General features: G+C 53.6%; 2 protein-coding genes across 2 annotated transcripts; one reads left to right on the forward strand and one right to left on the reverse strand.

The window, feature by feature from the left end:
- Positions 1-557: 557 nt before the first annotated feature.
- Positions 558-13,834, forward strand: GLOTRDRAFT_112049 (uncharacterized protein). Its single transcript, XM_007870762.1, has 22 exons — positions 558-751; positions 805-2,161; positions 2,212-2,512; positions 2,569-3,967; positions 4,021-4,938; positions 4,997-5,838; positions 5,892-6,756; positions 6,814-6,909; positions 6,963-7,164; positions 7,216-8,853; positions 8,905-9,970; positions 10,017-10,723; positions 10,775-11,285; positions 11,337-11,417; positions 11,468-11,678; positions 11,740-11,846; positions 11,897-12,311; positions 12,362-12,549; positions 12,601-12,688; positions 12,738-13,119; positions 13,181-13,488; positions 13,546-13,834. Exons 1-22 carry the CDS (start codon positions 665-667, stop codon positions 13,585-13,587), a joined length of 11,811 nt encoding a protein of 3,936 aa, XP_007868953.1. The 5' UTR covers positions 558-664; the 3' UTR covers positions 13,588-13,834.
- Positions 13,794-15,241, reverse strand: GLOTRDRAFT_95544 (carbon-nitrogen hydrolase; the record flags this gene model as incomplete). Its single annotated transcript, XM_007870763.1, has 2 exons — positions 13,794-13,906; positions 14,143-15,241. The coding sequence occupies 2 exons, from the start codon at positions 15,239-15,241 to the stop codon at positions 13,794-13,796; spliced, it is 1,212 nt and encodes a 403-aa protein (XP_007868954.1).
- Between the last annotated feature and the right edge of the window lie 573 nt (positions 15,242-15,814).

Genomic DNA, 15,814 nt, shown 5'->3' on the forward strand with positions numbered 1-15,814 from the left:
CAATCACCGCGATTTGACTAGGGTGCGGTGAATAAGTCGTCAGGACTTTGTAACATATGTTAATAACATGGCGCGCTCCGAAGCCCTTTTTAACAGGGTTATTAACAGTTAATAACATTTAGTTTGAAACGGGTTAATTACATGTTAAAAAGACATATCAACATTGTTAAAAACACTTTTGCAGTTTAAAATGCCTGGTAGGCCTCCACTGCACTCTCCGGGAGCTGTTTGACGTGCACTTTGCAAGCTGAAGTACATTAGGGGGTCTTTGCAACATGATGTCCCAGTGATATTTGACTTACGGGTACGGTCCTCTACCGGTGCATGGTGGATTCCAGGCTGCCGATAGGGGGGGTTTTTAACACCCAAATTGGCCTTGCCTAGAGGGGTCTGTTAATAACATGTTATTAACCTGTTATTAACAGCAGTTTATAACAGTGTAAATAATGAGCGACTTTTACACCGCACCCTAGATTTGACCGGCGTTGACGGCCGTACTATCACGTGATTAATAATACCGGGACATTCCTGGGGCCACGCCAAAAAGTTTGGGGCTGGGGGCGCTAAGACTGAGGCTCGTATAAAAAATACTGCAGAGCGGTCGCTGGCACCGTAACAGTACTTGTCGGTTGCCCTGTACGTCGTGGACACGACACCGACCATCATGACTGCACCCAACGGCCATGCCGTTCGCCACGACGACCACGAGATACACATACGCCCCGTCGTCATCCATAGCGGGCCCATTAGAGTGAGTTGTTTGTTTTAAGACGGGTTGCTGGCGTTTGCTGACGCGTCGGGCAGTTAACGATCCCAGTGTCTACCGAGACCGACCAGTGGATCGCCGCCGAGGTGCTCAGAGACGAGTTCGTGCACCACCAAAAGACCCAGGACGCCATAGACAACACCATAGAGCTCGAGAACGAGATAGAGGCGACGGTCGAGCTGTTCGCCCGCTTCCTTGGCTTCACTGCCCAGAAGCTCAACGAGGAGTGCGACTCGAAGAAGGCACGCACGTCCGTGCTCTTCCACGCGCTCAAGCATTTTACTGCGTCCTACCTGAGCGACAAGGACATCCACACGCTCACCGCAAAGTACGATACCGACTCCCGCAGGACCGTAATCGCATCCTACTACCAGACTATCGCAGCTCTCGAGGCGCAGAGCGTCAGCGACATCCCGCGCTCGTCTAATTCAGCACTATTCTCCGCGGCCAAGGAGGGCCGCGCATCTATCTACGCCTTGTTCGGTGGACAGGGCGCTAATGAAGTCTACTTCGATGAGCTCCAAGCGCTCTATGATATGTACAAGCCCTACGTGGCCCCCTTCCTGGCAGACGTGACCAGCAAGGTCCTCCTTCCCCTCGCAGCAGCCTCTGAATCCACGGCATTCTACACACATGGTTTGGACGTAGTCTCCTGGCTCGATGGCAGCGCGACGCGACCCTCCACCGCATACCTCGCGTCGATCCCCCTGTCGTTGCCTCTCATTGGCCTGACGCAACTCACCCAGTACTTCGTTGTATGCCGGACATCCCGCTTGAGTCCTGGCGAGCTGCGGGACGCGCTGAAGGGTGCCACCGGGCACTCACAAGGTGTCGTGTCTGCCGTTGCCATAGCCGCTTCAACGACGCTAGAGTCGTTCTACGAGAACTCTCGCAAAGCCTTGAAATGGCTGTTCTTCTGCGGCCTGCGTGGCCAAGAAGCGTTCCCGGTGGTTGCGCTCGAGCCGCACATTGTTCAAGATTCCATTGAGGGCGGCGAGGGCGCGCCTTCGCCCATGCTCGCGGTAACCGGTCTCTCCCTGAAGGACCTCGAGGTGCACATCAACAAGACGAACAAGCACCTCGCCGACAACTCCAAGCTATACGTCTCGCTGCACAACGGTCCCAAAGCATTCGTGGTTACCGGCCCTGCGAAAGCTCTGTACGGGTTAGTGACGCACCTGCGCAAGGTGCGCGCGCCTAGCGGGCTGGACCAGAGCAAAATCCCGTTCTCCCAGCGCAAGCCCGTATTTTCAGTACGGTTCCTCGTCGTCAATGTTCCGTATCACAGCCCCTACCTGACGGGCGTCACCGAGAGGATGTGCAGCGAGGATTTAGCGGGCGAGGAGTTGTGGAAGGGAGAGGAATTGGGAATTCCCGTGTACCATACGGAAGATGGTTCGTGGTACTATATCCTGACCGTCGCACCTTACTTATCCTCTCTACAGGCTCTGATCTGCGACAGAGCGAGTCGATCACCAAGTCTCTCTGCGAGCAAATATTCACCCAGCCGATCCACTGGACGGTCGCAACCGGTTTCCCAAATGACGCGACTCATGCCGTGGACTTCGGCCCCGGTGGGTTGAGCGGTATCGGCCCGCTTACTGCCCGCAACCTCGAAGGGCGCGGTGTCAGGGTGATCGTACTCGGTGACAAGGGTCAAGGGGTGTCGGAGCTGTACGAGACGAAGAGTATCAAATACCAGGACTGGTGGAGCACCAAGTGGGCGCCGTCTCTGGTTAAAACCAGGTATGTTGCTGTCCCAGTGGTAAACATATGAAACAAGCTAATTCACGTTCTTGCAGTGATGGTCAGATTCACCTCGACACGCCCTTTTCCCGCCTCTTGGGCAAGCCTCCCATCATGGTCGCGGGCATGACGCCGACCACTGTCAAAGCAGGCTTCGTCAGCGCGGTCCTCTCCGCTGGTTATCACATCGAGCTGGCTGGTGGAGGCCACTACAACGCGAATGCGCTGCGTGCCAAGGTTGCAGAGATCCAGGCGAACATCCCGGCGGGCGTTGGTATCACGCTTAACGCCCTCTACATTAATCCCCGGCAGTTCAACTTCCAGTACCCTCTGTGGCAGGATATGCGCCACGAGGGCCTCCCGATTGAGGGTTTCTGTGTCGCCGCTGGCATTCCGTCTACGGAGAAGGCGGCCGAAATCATCGATGGCCTGAAGGCAGCGGGAATCAAGCACGTAGCCTTCAAGCCCGGCTCCGTCGAAGGCATACGCCAAGTTATCAGCATCGCCGCTGCTAATCCTGACTTCCCTATTATCATGCAATGGACAGGTGGTCGGGCGGGAGGCCATCATTCGTGCGAGGACTTCCACCAGCCCGTACTGGCGACTTACGGCGCCATCAGGCGTCACGAGAATATCATCTTGGTTGGCGGCTCTGGATTCGGTGGGGCCGACGACATTTGGCCGTACCTCACTGGTGATTGGTCCGTGGCTTACGGCGTGCAGCCTATGCCGTTCGATGGGTTCTTGTTCGCAAGCCGTGTCATGGTGGCGAAGGAGGCGCACACTAGCTCGTCCGTGAAGGACCTGATTGTAGCTGCGTCGGGTGTCGACGATGCTCAGTGGGAAGGCACCTACAGCAAGGAGACGGGCGGGATCTTGACTGTTCGCTCCGAGCTCGGTGAGCCCATCCATAAGATTGCGACTCGAGGTGTGAAGTTGTGGAAAGAGTTCGACGACACGGTGTTTGCCCTGCCGAAGGAGAAGCGCATCACCTGGCTGAAGGAGCGTCGCGCGGAGGTCATCGCTAAGTTGAACAAGGACTTCCAGAAGCCGTGGTTCGGATGGAAGAAGGATGGCAGCGTCGCAGAGGATCTAGGCGACATGACCTACGAGGAGGTCGCGCTTAGGATGGTACGGCTGATGTACGTTGCGCACGAGTCGCGGTGGGTCGATCCTTCATTGCGGAACCTCACTGGTGACTGGCTACGTCGCGTGGAGGAACGCTTCGCTGGTGTCAACGGAGGCCTGAAGCCCTCTATTCTGCAGTCATACTCTTCCCTCAACGAGCCCGCGCCATTCCTCGAGCAGTTCTTCAATACTTATCCCTTGGCGAAGGAACAGCTCTTGGCTTCGGAGGATAGCGCTTACTTCCTTGCCATTTCGCAACGCCCTGGCCAGAAGCCAGTGCCTTTCATCCCGGTCCTTGACGCAAGTTTCGAAGTGTGGTTCAAGAAGGTACGCCCAATCGCTCCTTAGTGCAATTAGTCTCCTAATTTCATTTCCCTTAGGACTCCCTATGGCAGGCAGAAGACATTGAGGCGGTCTTCGACCAGGACCCTCAGCGTGTCTGTATTCTCCAAGGTCCTGTTGCCGTCAAGCATTCGACCAAGAAGGATGAGCCCATCAAGGAGATGCTAGACAACATTACGGCGTCACTTGTGTCAAAGCTTCTCGAGCGTCGATATGATGGCGATGTCAACAAAGTCCCGACGGTCGACTACCTCGCCCCACCGACTAGAGGTCAAGACATTGCTGGATTGGAGTGCGAGGAGGACGGCAACAAGTTAACGTTCCGCTTTGGCTCCAGCCTGCCTGACAAGGCGGCTTGGCTTGAGTTCCTTGCTGGACCCCGCCTTACTTGGCTGAGGGCTCTGCTCACCTCTCCATTGGTTGTCCAGGGCCCGTCTTACGCTGACAATCCCATGAAGCGTCTTTTCACGCCTCGAGTGGGTCAGACTGTGACGTTGACATTGGGAGACGACCATGTTCCCGTTTCCCTTACCGCCCACGGCGCGGCTCGGTCGCATGGGAAGCATAAGGAACTTTTCAAGGCTGTCGAGGTTCGGTATAACGCTTCCGACAAGGCCATTGAAGTCGTGATCTACGAAGACCGCCGCGACACTGCGGTTCCTCTTCAGCTCCAATTCAACTACGTTCCTTCCATGGGCTACGCACCCATCCATGAGGTCATGTCCGACCGCAACCATCGCATCAAGTCTTTCTACTGGAAGCTCTGGTTCGGCGATGACTCGGAAATGCCTGCTTTGGATGTCCGAGAGCGCTTTACCAGCCCCGAAGTTACTATCTCTTCGAGCGATGTTGAGCGCTTCTGCGCGGTAGTTGGGAACCAAACTGAAAGCTTCAAGCCCGCAAGGACGGAGAATGTCATGGCCCCAATGGACTTCGCCATCGTCACGGGCTGGCAGGTAAGTCGCCATCATCAGCCAGTCTTCTGCGGAAGAATGCTAAGGTCATCTGCTGTAGGCTATCATGAAAGCCATCTTCCCTGCCGCCATCGATGGTGACCTCCTGAAGCTGGTACACATGTCCAACGGCTTCAAGATGGTGGCTGGTGCGGAGCCTCTACGGGCTGGTGATGTCTGTACTGCCGAAGCGGGCATCACTTCCATCCGGAATACGAACGCGGGTAAGGTCGTGAAGGTGTCAGGCTACGTCCTACGCGGCGGACAGCGTGTAGTGGAGGTCATATCCTCCTTCCTCTATCGCGGTCGTTTCTTGGACTTCCAGAACACATTTGAGATTGTCGAAGAGCCTGACTACGTGGTCGACCTCCCTACCGAAGCGGACGTTGCTGTGCTGCTATCGAAGGAATGGTTCGAGTGGGGTGACGATTCGAAACCTCTGAAGGCTGGCACCGCGCTGGTCTTCCGCGTGAAGTCTGAGGTTACATTCAAGAACGAGACATCATGTTCCTCAGTCTCTGTGTCCGGTGATGTCTTCGTCCGCGACCAAATCAAGCGTCTCGTCAAAGTCGCGTCTGTTGAATTTGAGCAGGAAGACTGCCCTGGCAATCCTGTTGTCGCCTATCTTCAGAGATCGGGGACTCCGCAGGGATTGATGACCCCTCTTCCGAATGAAGGATATACGATGGCATCTGGTCCAATTCCTGCGACCTTCATCGCCCCCTCCAGCAATGAGCCATATTCTTCTGTCTCGGGCGACTTCAATCCTATCCACATCAATCCATACTTCTCTGACTATGCGGCTCTCCCTGGTACTATCACTCACGGGATGTGGTCAAGTGCAGCAACGCGACGTTTCGTGGAGAATGTCGCCGCTCAAGGTCGCCCCGAGAGAGTCATCTCGTAAGTGCAGTTTCGCGCATCTTCTGACCGGGTTCGCGCTGATATTCCCCTAGCTATGATGTTGCATTCGTAGGAATGGTGCTCCCCGGAGACGTTTTGCAGGTCAAACTTCGCCACATAGGCATGCGGGCCGGCAACCTAGTCATCAAGGTTGAGACAATCAACGAGCAGGGGGAGAAGGTCCTGGAGGGCACTGCCGAAGTTGCCCAGCCCACCACTATATACGTGTTCACCGGTCAAGGCTCCCAGGAGCCCGGAATGGGTATGGACCTGTATAACAACTCTCCTGCTGCTCGTGCCGTTTGGGATGCCGCTGACGCACATCTGCTTGACGTCTACGGCTTCTCCATTGTTGAGATCGTGAAGAACAACCCGAAGGAGAAGACGATCCATTTCGGTGGTATCAGAGGCCAGGCAATCCGTCAGCGTTATATGGAGATGTCCTATGACACAATGGACAAAGACGGCAACATCAAGACTTTGCCACTCTTCGCGGACATTAATGTCCGAACCCAGCGCTACACTTTCAGTCATCCGTCTGGTTTGTTGTTCGCAACGCAGTTCGCCCAGATTGCCCTCGTCGTAACGGAGAAGGCTGCGTTTGAAGACATGCGGGCCAAGGGCTTCGTTCAGAAAGACTGTGCCTTTGCGGGCCATTCCCTAGGAGAGTATTCCGCCTTGGCTTCCATTGCTGATGTCCTCCCGATCTCGTCCCTCGTTGATGTTGTCTTCTACCGTGGAATCACCATGCAGCGAGCGGTCGAGCGTGATGCTGAGAATCGTTCGAATTATGCTATGTGTGCTGTCAATCCCAGCAGGATCAGCAAGACATTCACGGATGCGGCACTGCGTGAAGTTGTTGAGACCATATCGCAACGTACTGGATGCTTACTGGAGATCGTCAACTACAATGTCGAGGTATGATTGCTTCACGCATTTTTTTCATAACTCCACTCACTCTGCGACTCCATGTAGGGTCAACAATACGTCTGTGCTGGCGAACTGGTGGCCTTGCAGACGGTCACGAATGTATTAAATTACCTCAAGGTCCAGAAGATCGACATTTCTAAGGTATGGACTTCTTTTAGCCATTATCCATATTCTGTCCTGACTCCCGCTCCCAGTTGACTGAGACTTTCACTATTGAACAAGTGAAGGAAATGCTGGGCGAAATTGTAGACAACTGCTACGCGAAAGCGCTGGAGCTTCAAAAAGCCCAGGGATATCTTCAGCTTGAACGTGGCTTTGCGACCATCCCTCTCCCCGGTATTGATGTACCCTTCCACTCTCGTTATCTTTGGGCAGGCGTGATGCCATTCCGTGCATGTGAGTAGTCCATCGGCCGCAAAATTCACCCATCTCATTACATTCCAATAGATCTCTCAAAGAAGATCGATGCAACCCACCTCAACCCTGACATGCTCGTGGGCAAATATGTTCCTAACCTCGTCGCGAAGCCATTCGAAGTGTCGAGGGATTACGCCCAACTCATTTACGATCAGACTTCCTCGCCTCGCCTCGACAAGGTTCTCAGAAAGTGGGATGAAGAGCACTGGGACAGTCCCGAGCAGAGGCAAAAGCTAGCATATATTATCCTCGTGGAACTTCTGGCCTACCAATTCGCATCTCCTGTGCGTTGGATCGAGACCCAGGATATCTTCTTCGCGAAGTATAAATTCGAGCGCTTGATTGAGATCGGGCCTTCACCAACTCTTACCGGCATGGCTACTCGTACGCTGAAAGCCAAGTACGAGGCTGAAGATGACTCTGTCGGTCGCTCTCGTTCTATCCTCTGTCACGCCAAACATGCTAAGGAGATCTACTACCAATACGAAGACGAGCCGGAAGCCGTCTCTGTTGAAGAATCAAACGCGGATTTTACTGCTACGGAACCTGCTCCTTCTGCGTCCACTCCCGCGCTGGTCTCCGCGCCGGCCGCTGCCCCCCCATCAGTAGCTGCCAGCATCGAGGATGTCCCCTTGAAGGCGTCCGAAATCTTGATTACAGTCATTGCTCAGAAGCTGAAGAAGAAGATTGACGAGGTGCCGCTTTCCAAGTCCATCAAGGATCTTGTCGGGGGAAAGAGTACTTTGCAGAACGAGATCTTGGGCGATCTTCAACTGGAATTCTCATCAGCTCCCGAGAAAGGCGAGGAACTGTCCCTCGAGGAGCTCAGCTCAGCCCTCGCCGTTGGCCACTCTGGCGCTCTGGGCAAATATACCTCGGGCTTAGTGTCTCGACTGGTGGGCGGAAAGATGCCGGGAGGTTTCAACATCTCTGCGATCAAGTCGTACCTTGCGAAGAGCTGGGGACTTGGACCGGCGCGAGCAGACGGTGTACTCCTCTTGGGTACTACGATGGAGCCGCCCAAACGCCTGGGATCTGAAGCAGAAGCGAAGACCTGGTTGGACTCTGTTGTATCGGTATACGCACAGCGCTCTGGCATATCTCTTTCGGCTGCTTCGGCTGGTGGCGGAGGTGGTGGAGGCGGTGGCGGCGCCGTCATCAACAGCGAGGAGTTCCTCAAATTCCGGAGTGAACAAGATCAATTTGTGTCCCAACAGATCGAGGTTTTCATGCGATACTTGAAGCGAGATCCTAGAGCGGGCGAAATTGCATATGACAAGGAGAAAGCGAATTCTGCCGTGCTCCAAGGTCGCTTGGACAACATCGTCAGGGAGCATGGAGATGTTTATCTAGATGGAGTTCAACCTGTCTTCGACCCTCTGAAAGCGCGTCATTTCGATTCGTCATGGAACTGGGTTCGTCAAGATGCATTGTTGATGTTTTACGACATCATCTTCGGTCGCCTAACTGCGATAGACCGCGAGATCACTGCTCGCTGCATTGCTATCATGAACCGAGCGGATCCTGAGCTCATAAACTATATGCAGTACTATATTGATCGATGCGATCCCACTCGCGGCGAGACGTACGCCCTTGCGAAGCAATTCGGTCAGCAATTGATCGACAACTGCTTGGAAGTTGTGGGACAGCCGCCGAGATACAAGGATGGCAAGTGTCTCGAGCCTCCCTGCTACGTATGCAGCTGACTCTTAATTCCAGTGACATTCCCTACGGCTCCGCACACCGAGGTCACAGACAAGGGTGACATCGTTTACAAGGAGGTAGTGCGCGAGAACGTCCGCAAGTTGGAAGCGTATGTGGAGGAGATGGCGAGCGGTGACACGATAGCGGGATCTCTCAACATCCAGAAGGTTCAAGACGACGTTCTCCGACTATGGAACGTGGTGAAGTCTCAGCCTGAGATTACGGAGGAGCAAAAGAATCGTATCAAAGCTCTGTATGAAGGCGTGGTCCGCTCACTCCGGAAAGGCTCCGACGCACGGCCACGCACTACTGGTGCACCGAGAAAGCGACGCTCGTCGTCCCAGTTCCTTCGTCCTTCAGTTTCCAGCATCGCGTCCGTTTCTTCCGACAAGGTGCCGCTTCTGCACTTGAAGCGGAAGGTTGGTACAACTTGGGAATATAGCAGCAACCTAACTGGCGTGTATCTCGACGTCTTGCACGAAATTGCGACGTCTGGAACCACCTTCAAGGATAAGAATGCCCTTCTGACCGGCGTCGGCAAAGGCTCCATTGGAGTAGAGATCGTCAAGGGCTTGCTCTCCGGTGGTGCACACGTCGTGATCACTACCTCGCGGTACAACCGTTCCACCGTGGAATACTATCAAGGGATCTTCCAGAGGTTCGGGAGCAGAGGCTCGGCTCTCACAGTTGTACCCTTCAACCAAGGCTCCAAACAGGACGTACACGCTCTTGTCGACTATGTCTACGAGACACTTGGTCTGGATCTGGACTACATCTTGCCTTTCGCTGCCATCCCTGAGAATGGTCGCGAAATTGATAGTTTGGACGACAAGTCGGAGCTCGCCCACAGGATCATGTTGGTCAACCTCCTGAGACTACTCGGTGCGGTGAAGGTGAAGAAAGCAAGCCGGCACATCGTCACGCGCCCTACTCAAGTCATTCTACCGTTGTCACCGAACCACGGGCTGTTCGGAAATGACGGTCTGTATTCGGAATCGAAGATCTCCCTCGAGACGTTGTTCAATAGATGGAATTCCGAGAGCTGGGGAGAATATCTTGGCCTGTCCGGAGCTGTTATCGGGTAAGTGAACCATCTTTTAGTGTCTTGTCTTACTCACGTTATGTAGATGGACTCGTGGTACCGGCCTCATGGAGGCCACAAGCATGGTCGCTCAAGAAGTGGAGCGTCATGGTGTCCGCACCTTCTCGGCGAAGGAGATGGCCTTCAATATCCTGGGTTTGATGCATCCTCTCTTGTTCAGCATTACCCAAGTCGAACCAATCTGGGCTGATCTCAGCGGAGGCATGGATCGCCTCCCTGACCTTGCTGAATTGACAACGCGAATCCGCTTGGATATCAACAAGAAGAGCCAGTTGCGCCGTGCCATCGCTCGGGACAATGCCGCCGATTTCAAAGTGACCCATGGCCTTGAAGCAGAGCGTGTTCTGCAGACGGTCAATGTCACCCCTCGAGCCAACTTCCGATACGAGTTCCCGACTCTTGAGGACGCCGACTCCTTGGAGGATGTCGCCAAGCTGCGTGGTCTGATCGACCTTGACAAAGTTATCGTCGTCACTGGATTCGGCGAAGTAGGACCTTGGGGTAGCTCAAGGACTCGTTGGGAGATGGAGGCAAGAGGAGAGCTCACGCTTGAAGGCTGTATCGAGATGGCCTGGATGATGGGGTACATCAAGCATTTCGATGGCCGGTTGCCCGACGGCTCTCTGCACGTTGGCTGGGTTGACGCGAAGAGCGGAGAGCCCGTGGACGACAAAGACGTCAAAGCCAAGTATGAAAAGGATATCATTACGCACGCAGGCGTTCGACTCATCGGTAAATATTCGTATAATTCCATCGCCATCACACGCTAATTGCTTCGAATAGAACCTGAACTGTTCCGTGGGTATGACCCTAAGAAGAAGGTCTTCCATCAGGAAATTGAGCTGCTTCATGATCTGGAGCCCTTTGAAGTGTCGGCCGCTGAGGCGGAGAAGTTCAAGTTCGAGCACGGAGATAAATGTGACGTGTGGGCTGGTGAAGGCGATCAGTGGCTCGTCAAGCTCAAGAAGGGGACGCGTGTTTTGGTTCCGAAGGCCTTCAAGTTTAGCCGTTCCGTCGCTGGTCAACTGCCAACCGGTTGGCATGCGGGCCGGTATGGTATTCCTGAAGATATCATCGCTCAAGTAGACCGGTGCACTCTGTGGACACTTGTGGCCGCTGCCGAGGCCCTAAATATGTCGGGTATCACCGATCCCTACGAATTGTATCAGTACGTGCATCCCTCGGAGGTGGGGTCGAGTATTGGCAGTGGTATGGGTGGTGTAGAGAGTCTGCAAAAGATGTTCAAGGACCGACGAGAAGAGAAGGAAGTCCAGAACGATATCCTGCAAGAGACGTGAGCACTTCAATATATCCCTAGGTATCCGTTACTCACGTTCAATGATAGGTTCATTAATACCACTGCTGGTTGGATCAACCTCTTGCTGCTATCGTCGAGTGGGCCTATCAAGATCCCCGTGGGTGCTTGGTACGTCCCGTTCCATTCTTGAGACGATCGTCTCTCATGCCGAAATCTAGTGCCACTGCCCTTCAATCTCTGGAGATCGCTTGCGACACGCTCCTTTCTGGAAAAGCTAAAGTTATGCTTGCCGGAGGCTTTGATGACATGAGCGAGGAAGGGTCCTACGAGTTTGCGAACATGAAGGCTACCAGTAACGCCGAGACCGAGTTCGCTATGGGTCGAGAGCCCACCGAAATGTCTAGGCCAGCCACGACCACGCGCGCCGGTGTAAGTGACCGTGCAATGTCTGCATGGAACTTCACCTGATCTAATTGGTCACCCGTTGTAGTTCATGGAAGCTCAGGGTTCCGGAGTGCAGGTAGTAATGAGTGCGAGAACCGCGTTGGAGTTAGGAGCACCGATCCGTGCTGTTGTCGCCTTCACGTCGACGTCCACGTAAGTCCGCTTGGTATCATTCCATACGTAGATGACTGAGATGTTATTAGTGACAAGGCTGGCCGTTCCGTGCCAGCTCCTGGGCGAGGTGCTCTGACCGTTGCCCGAGAGGTTCCGTCGAAACATCCTCTTCCCATGCTGGACGTAACATACCGCTCTCGTCAACTCGCCTTCCGCCGTAAGCAAATCTCGCAGTGGTTATCCAACGAGCATGAACTGCTTCGCGCCGAAGTGGAGTTCAGGAAGGAGCACGGCGAGGACGTGAATGAAGAATATCTTGCTAGCCGCGTCGCCGACATTGAGCAGGAGGCTGCCCGTCAAGAGAAGGACGCTCTTGCCACTTACGGTATGTTGCAAGGGGCTGACCCTCGCGTGGCACCGATGAGACGGGCGTTGGCTGTGTGGGGCTTGACGGCCGATGATATCGGTGTCTTGTCCATTCACGGCACAAGCACGGGCGCGAATGTAAGGATATGCCGTTTACCTCGTCGTTTCGTTTCTCACTTTTGCCATAGGAAGCGAATGAGACTCATATCTGGAACGATGTCTTAACTAAGATCGGAAGGACTCCAGGGAACGCTGTACCCATCATGGCTCAGAAGAGTCTAGTGGGCCACGCAAAGGGTGGTTCAGCAGCATGGCAGGTGATTGGACTGGTGCAAAGCGTAGCCTCTGGCATCGTTCCCGGGAATCGTAATAACGAGTATGTGCCCTCGTATTGTGGCTGCTCTGGAACTTGCTGATGTCTGTGTAGCAACGTGGACTCTGCTTTCCAGGAGTACTCTTTGCTACTTTTCCCTTCGAAATCCATTCACACTGATGGCATCCGCGCCGGTGTTATGGTAAGCATGTCTTCCTTAGTCTCTTGTACTTGGTCTGACGTAGTGTCAGTCGTCGTTCGGATTCGGCCAAGTTGGTGGTACCGCTCTCATCGTCCATCCTCGCTATCTGTTCGGCGCTCTTGAACCATCTACCTATGAGTCTTACAAGGCTCGCAATCGCCTCCGATCTCTGCAATGCTATAAGGCGATGAGCGACATGATGATTAGGAATTCGTTGGTGAAGATCAAAGATGGTCCCCCGTACTCCAAGGACCTTGAAGCTCCAGTGCTTATGAACCCGATGGCCCGGACAACATTCGATTCTAAGAGCAGTAGTTACTCTTTCTCGGCCAAGCTGGACACAAAGCCACCGATGGATGTGTCGAATGTGAAGACCGTGTCCGAGTTGCTCAACTCTACTGGGTCTGTCGCCGGAGTAGGTGTCGACCAAGGTACGAAGTCACGTCTAGCAATTCAGTCGTAATGAAATTATAACGTCTGTTTGTCCTATAGAACTTATTTCTTCCGTGCCATCTTGGAATCCTACCTTCGTTGAACGCAACTTCACTCCCTCGGAGGTGGAGTACTGTCGTTCGCAGCCGTCCCCTCCGGCATCCTTTGCCGCGCGTTGGGTTGGTAAAGAAGCTATCTTCAAGGCTCTTGGTGTGGCGTCGAAAGGCGCTGCTGCTGCAATGAAAGATATAGAGATCTTACCTGATCCCGAGACTGGGGCGCCGCAGGTCCAGCTTCATGGTGATGCCAAACAAGCGGCCGAGGCAAAGAAGATCGAGAAGGTCTTGGTGTCTTTGAGTCATTCTGAGGTATGTGTTCTAAGTACCATGGCAGTGTTGTTGAGTAACGCTAATTGCTTGGTATAGACGGTGGCTATCGCTTTCGCTCAAGCGTCGACGTCCGCATAGCTTTCTCCATTTCATTATTCTTGTGCTAGGGTCTATGGTGTCGTCAGGTTTTGAAATCACACGCGTTAGATGGATATTTCACGGATTTACATTAATGTCTTGCATGTCGTCTGAATGCTATCGTCCATTGTATTTTACATCTCGCATAACGATCCATAGAGGAAGGGTTACCTTATACCAATTCCATATCAGCTCTACATACGTGCCTAAGCCTGAGGATGTTTGGCTGTTGCGAACTCAAACTGCTGTTCTTCACTGCTACCATCTGAGCCGTTGACACTCCAAGGCACGTCGAAGGGCGAGACTGACGGCCAAAGACCTGTTTCGCACGTAACCGGTAACCTTTAGACTGGCGGCCAATGCAAGGGGCGATGTATACTGAGGTACAGACGGCTGGTATGAACGTAATGCTGACTAGCCCGACCCACTTAGATCTGACTCCTCTATGCAACTCGATCAACGAATGCCTCTGGTTCAGAGACCACCTCATGTCATTTTCTCCAGTCTATATATGAGCCTCTGATCTCTGTCTCGTCCTTCTGCGCATGCTTCTACCCTTCAAGATTGTCTTGTCAAGGTCATAGTTGTCTCTGTCAACAAGCATCCTATGTACTTGAGCCCCTCCCTGGCTGCTTTCTAAATCTGCCGCCATCACAAGTTTCGGAGGTTCGACCACGCCCGTCTGCTCTGTAATCCGCCCGTAATGCTCAGTTCTTCTGTGTTTTTCGAATGCGAAAATCTTTTCTTTTCCCTGTCGACACAACTCCAAGTCGCATTCGGCAATAACCAACTCGTCCCCCAGAGTCTTAGCCTCCGCCAGAAGCTGCCCCTCCGGATCGACTATGCAACTCCCTGCGATGAGCTTGTGCTTCCCGTCGTCATACCCCGATCTTGCGGCTGCTAGCGAATACGTGGCATTGGTATAGGAATGAGCTTGCATGACTAACTTGTGGTGGAACAAAGCCATGCGCTCAGACTCCTCTGGATCCAAGGACTTAGGAGTATGATGGCCGAAAGCCGGAGTGTTGAACCCAACCAGTACGATCTCAACACCTTGTAAACCCAGCACTCTCCAGGACTCTGCCCAGCGCCGATCGTTGCATATCATCATGCCGAATATGGGGTCTCCGCGCTCTACCAACGACCCTCCCTCTTCTAATCCAGGGACGCGAAAGGCTTGAAAACCTAAGTCGCCGGGTTCGAAGTACCTCTTCTCGAGATGGTGAACTGCATTAGGATCATCCGACGGTTCAAACGTCCCTGGAAGATGAACCTTCCGGTATTTGCTCAATACTCGGCCTTCACGTCCACTGAAGTAGACGCATGTATTGAAATGCTTCCCTTCGTCCGTGGCCTCTGCATAACCGACACAGATATCGATCTGCAGCTCTTTCGCCTTGTCAAATAGCGGGCGTGTCTCTGTGTTGGTGGTCACATCCCCGTGCTCGAACCAGGACTCCAGTTCTTGCTCGTCGTTGATGAGAAAGCGCGGAAAGAAAGTGGTAAACGCAAGTTCTGGGAAGAGTACGACTTGTACTTCTTCGGCTGCTGCACTCTCTAGAAGAGTGATCATGCGTCCGACTACATGAGTGCGACTGTCGGTGCTATGAATTGCTCCGAGTTGTGCTGCGGCGAGACGGAGAACGCGGGGCATAGTGGCAGTCGAGGTTGCGCAGCGCACGATACACGGCAGCAGAGCTGAAAGCACGCCTGAGTTTGCTATTTGCTCTTATCATGGATACTCTGCCCAGCTGGCTCTTTACTTAGCATCTGCCTATCTGAGCGAAGGAAACGATATGGTCTACACACTGGCCATATTTCGACCACTTCTTGATGGTCACATAGAGTTGCGGGTCAGTTGCCCGATATCTATTTCTGTCCACGATAGCGGGCTATCCAGTAGTTTGCACTATCCTTGCAACATCTGGCATCCACCAGCGCGGAGTCGGCATGACGTGAAGGAGAACATGTACCACTTCGTACGCCATGGTTCTGCTGCTTCTTGATCCTCATATACGCCACCGGACCCGAGTGGCAAGTGGACCGTCTCCAAGATGGAGCGTATTCTAGGAGGCGCTCAGTCTACAGCCTGGGGTGTTATCACCGGAGGCCGAAGCCTGCTGCCTGTTACTAGGTGTAACGGGAGAGCAGAGGCTTACTCTGGTGGTGCTAGTAAGCTCGTAAGGTGAGTCCTCCGTGCATCGTACATCATTCCTCACCAGGTGTC

The sequence above is a fragment of the Gloeophyllum trabeum genome, assembly GCF_000344685.1.
Source record: "Gloeophyllum trabeum ATCC 11539 unplaced genomic scaffold GLOTRscaffold_00012, whole genome shotgun sequence".
Classification (NCBI taxonomy): Eukaryota; Fungi; Basidiomycota; class Agaricomycetes; order Gloeophyllales; family Gloeophyllaceae; genus Gloeophyllum; species Gloeophyllum trabeum.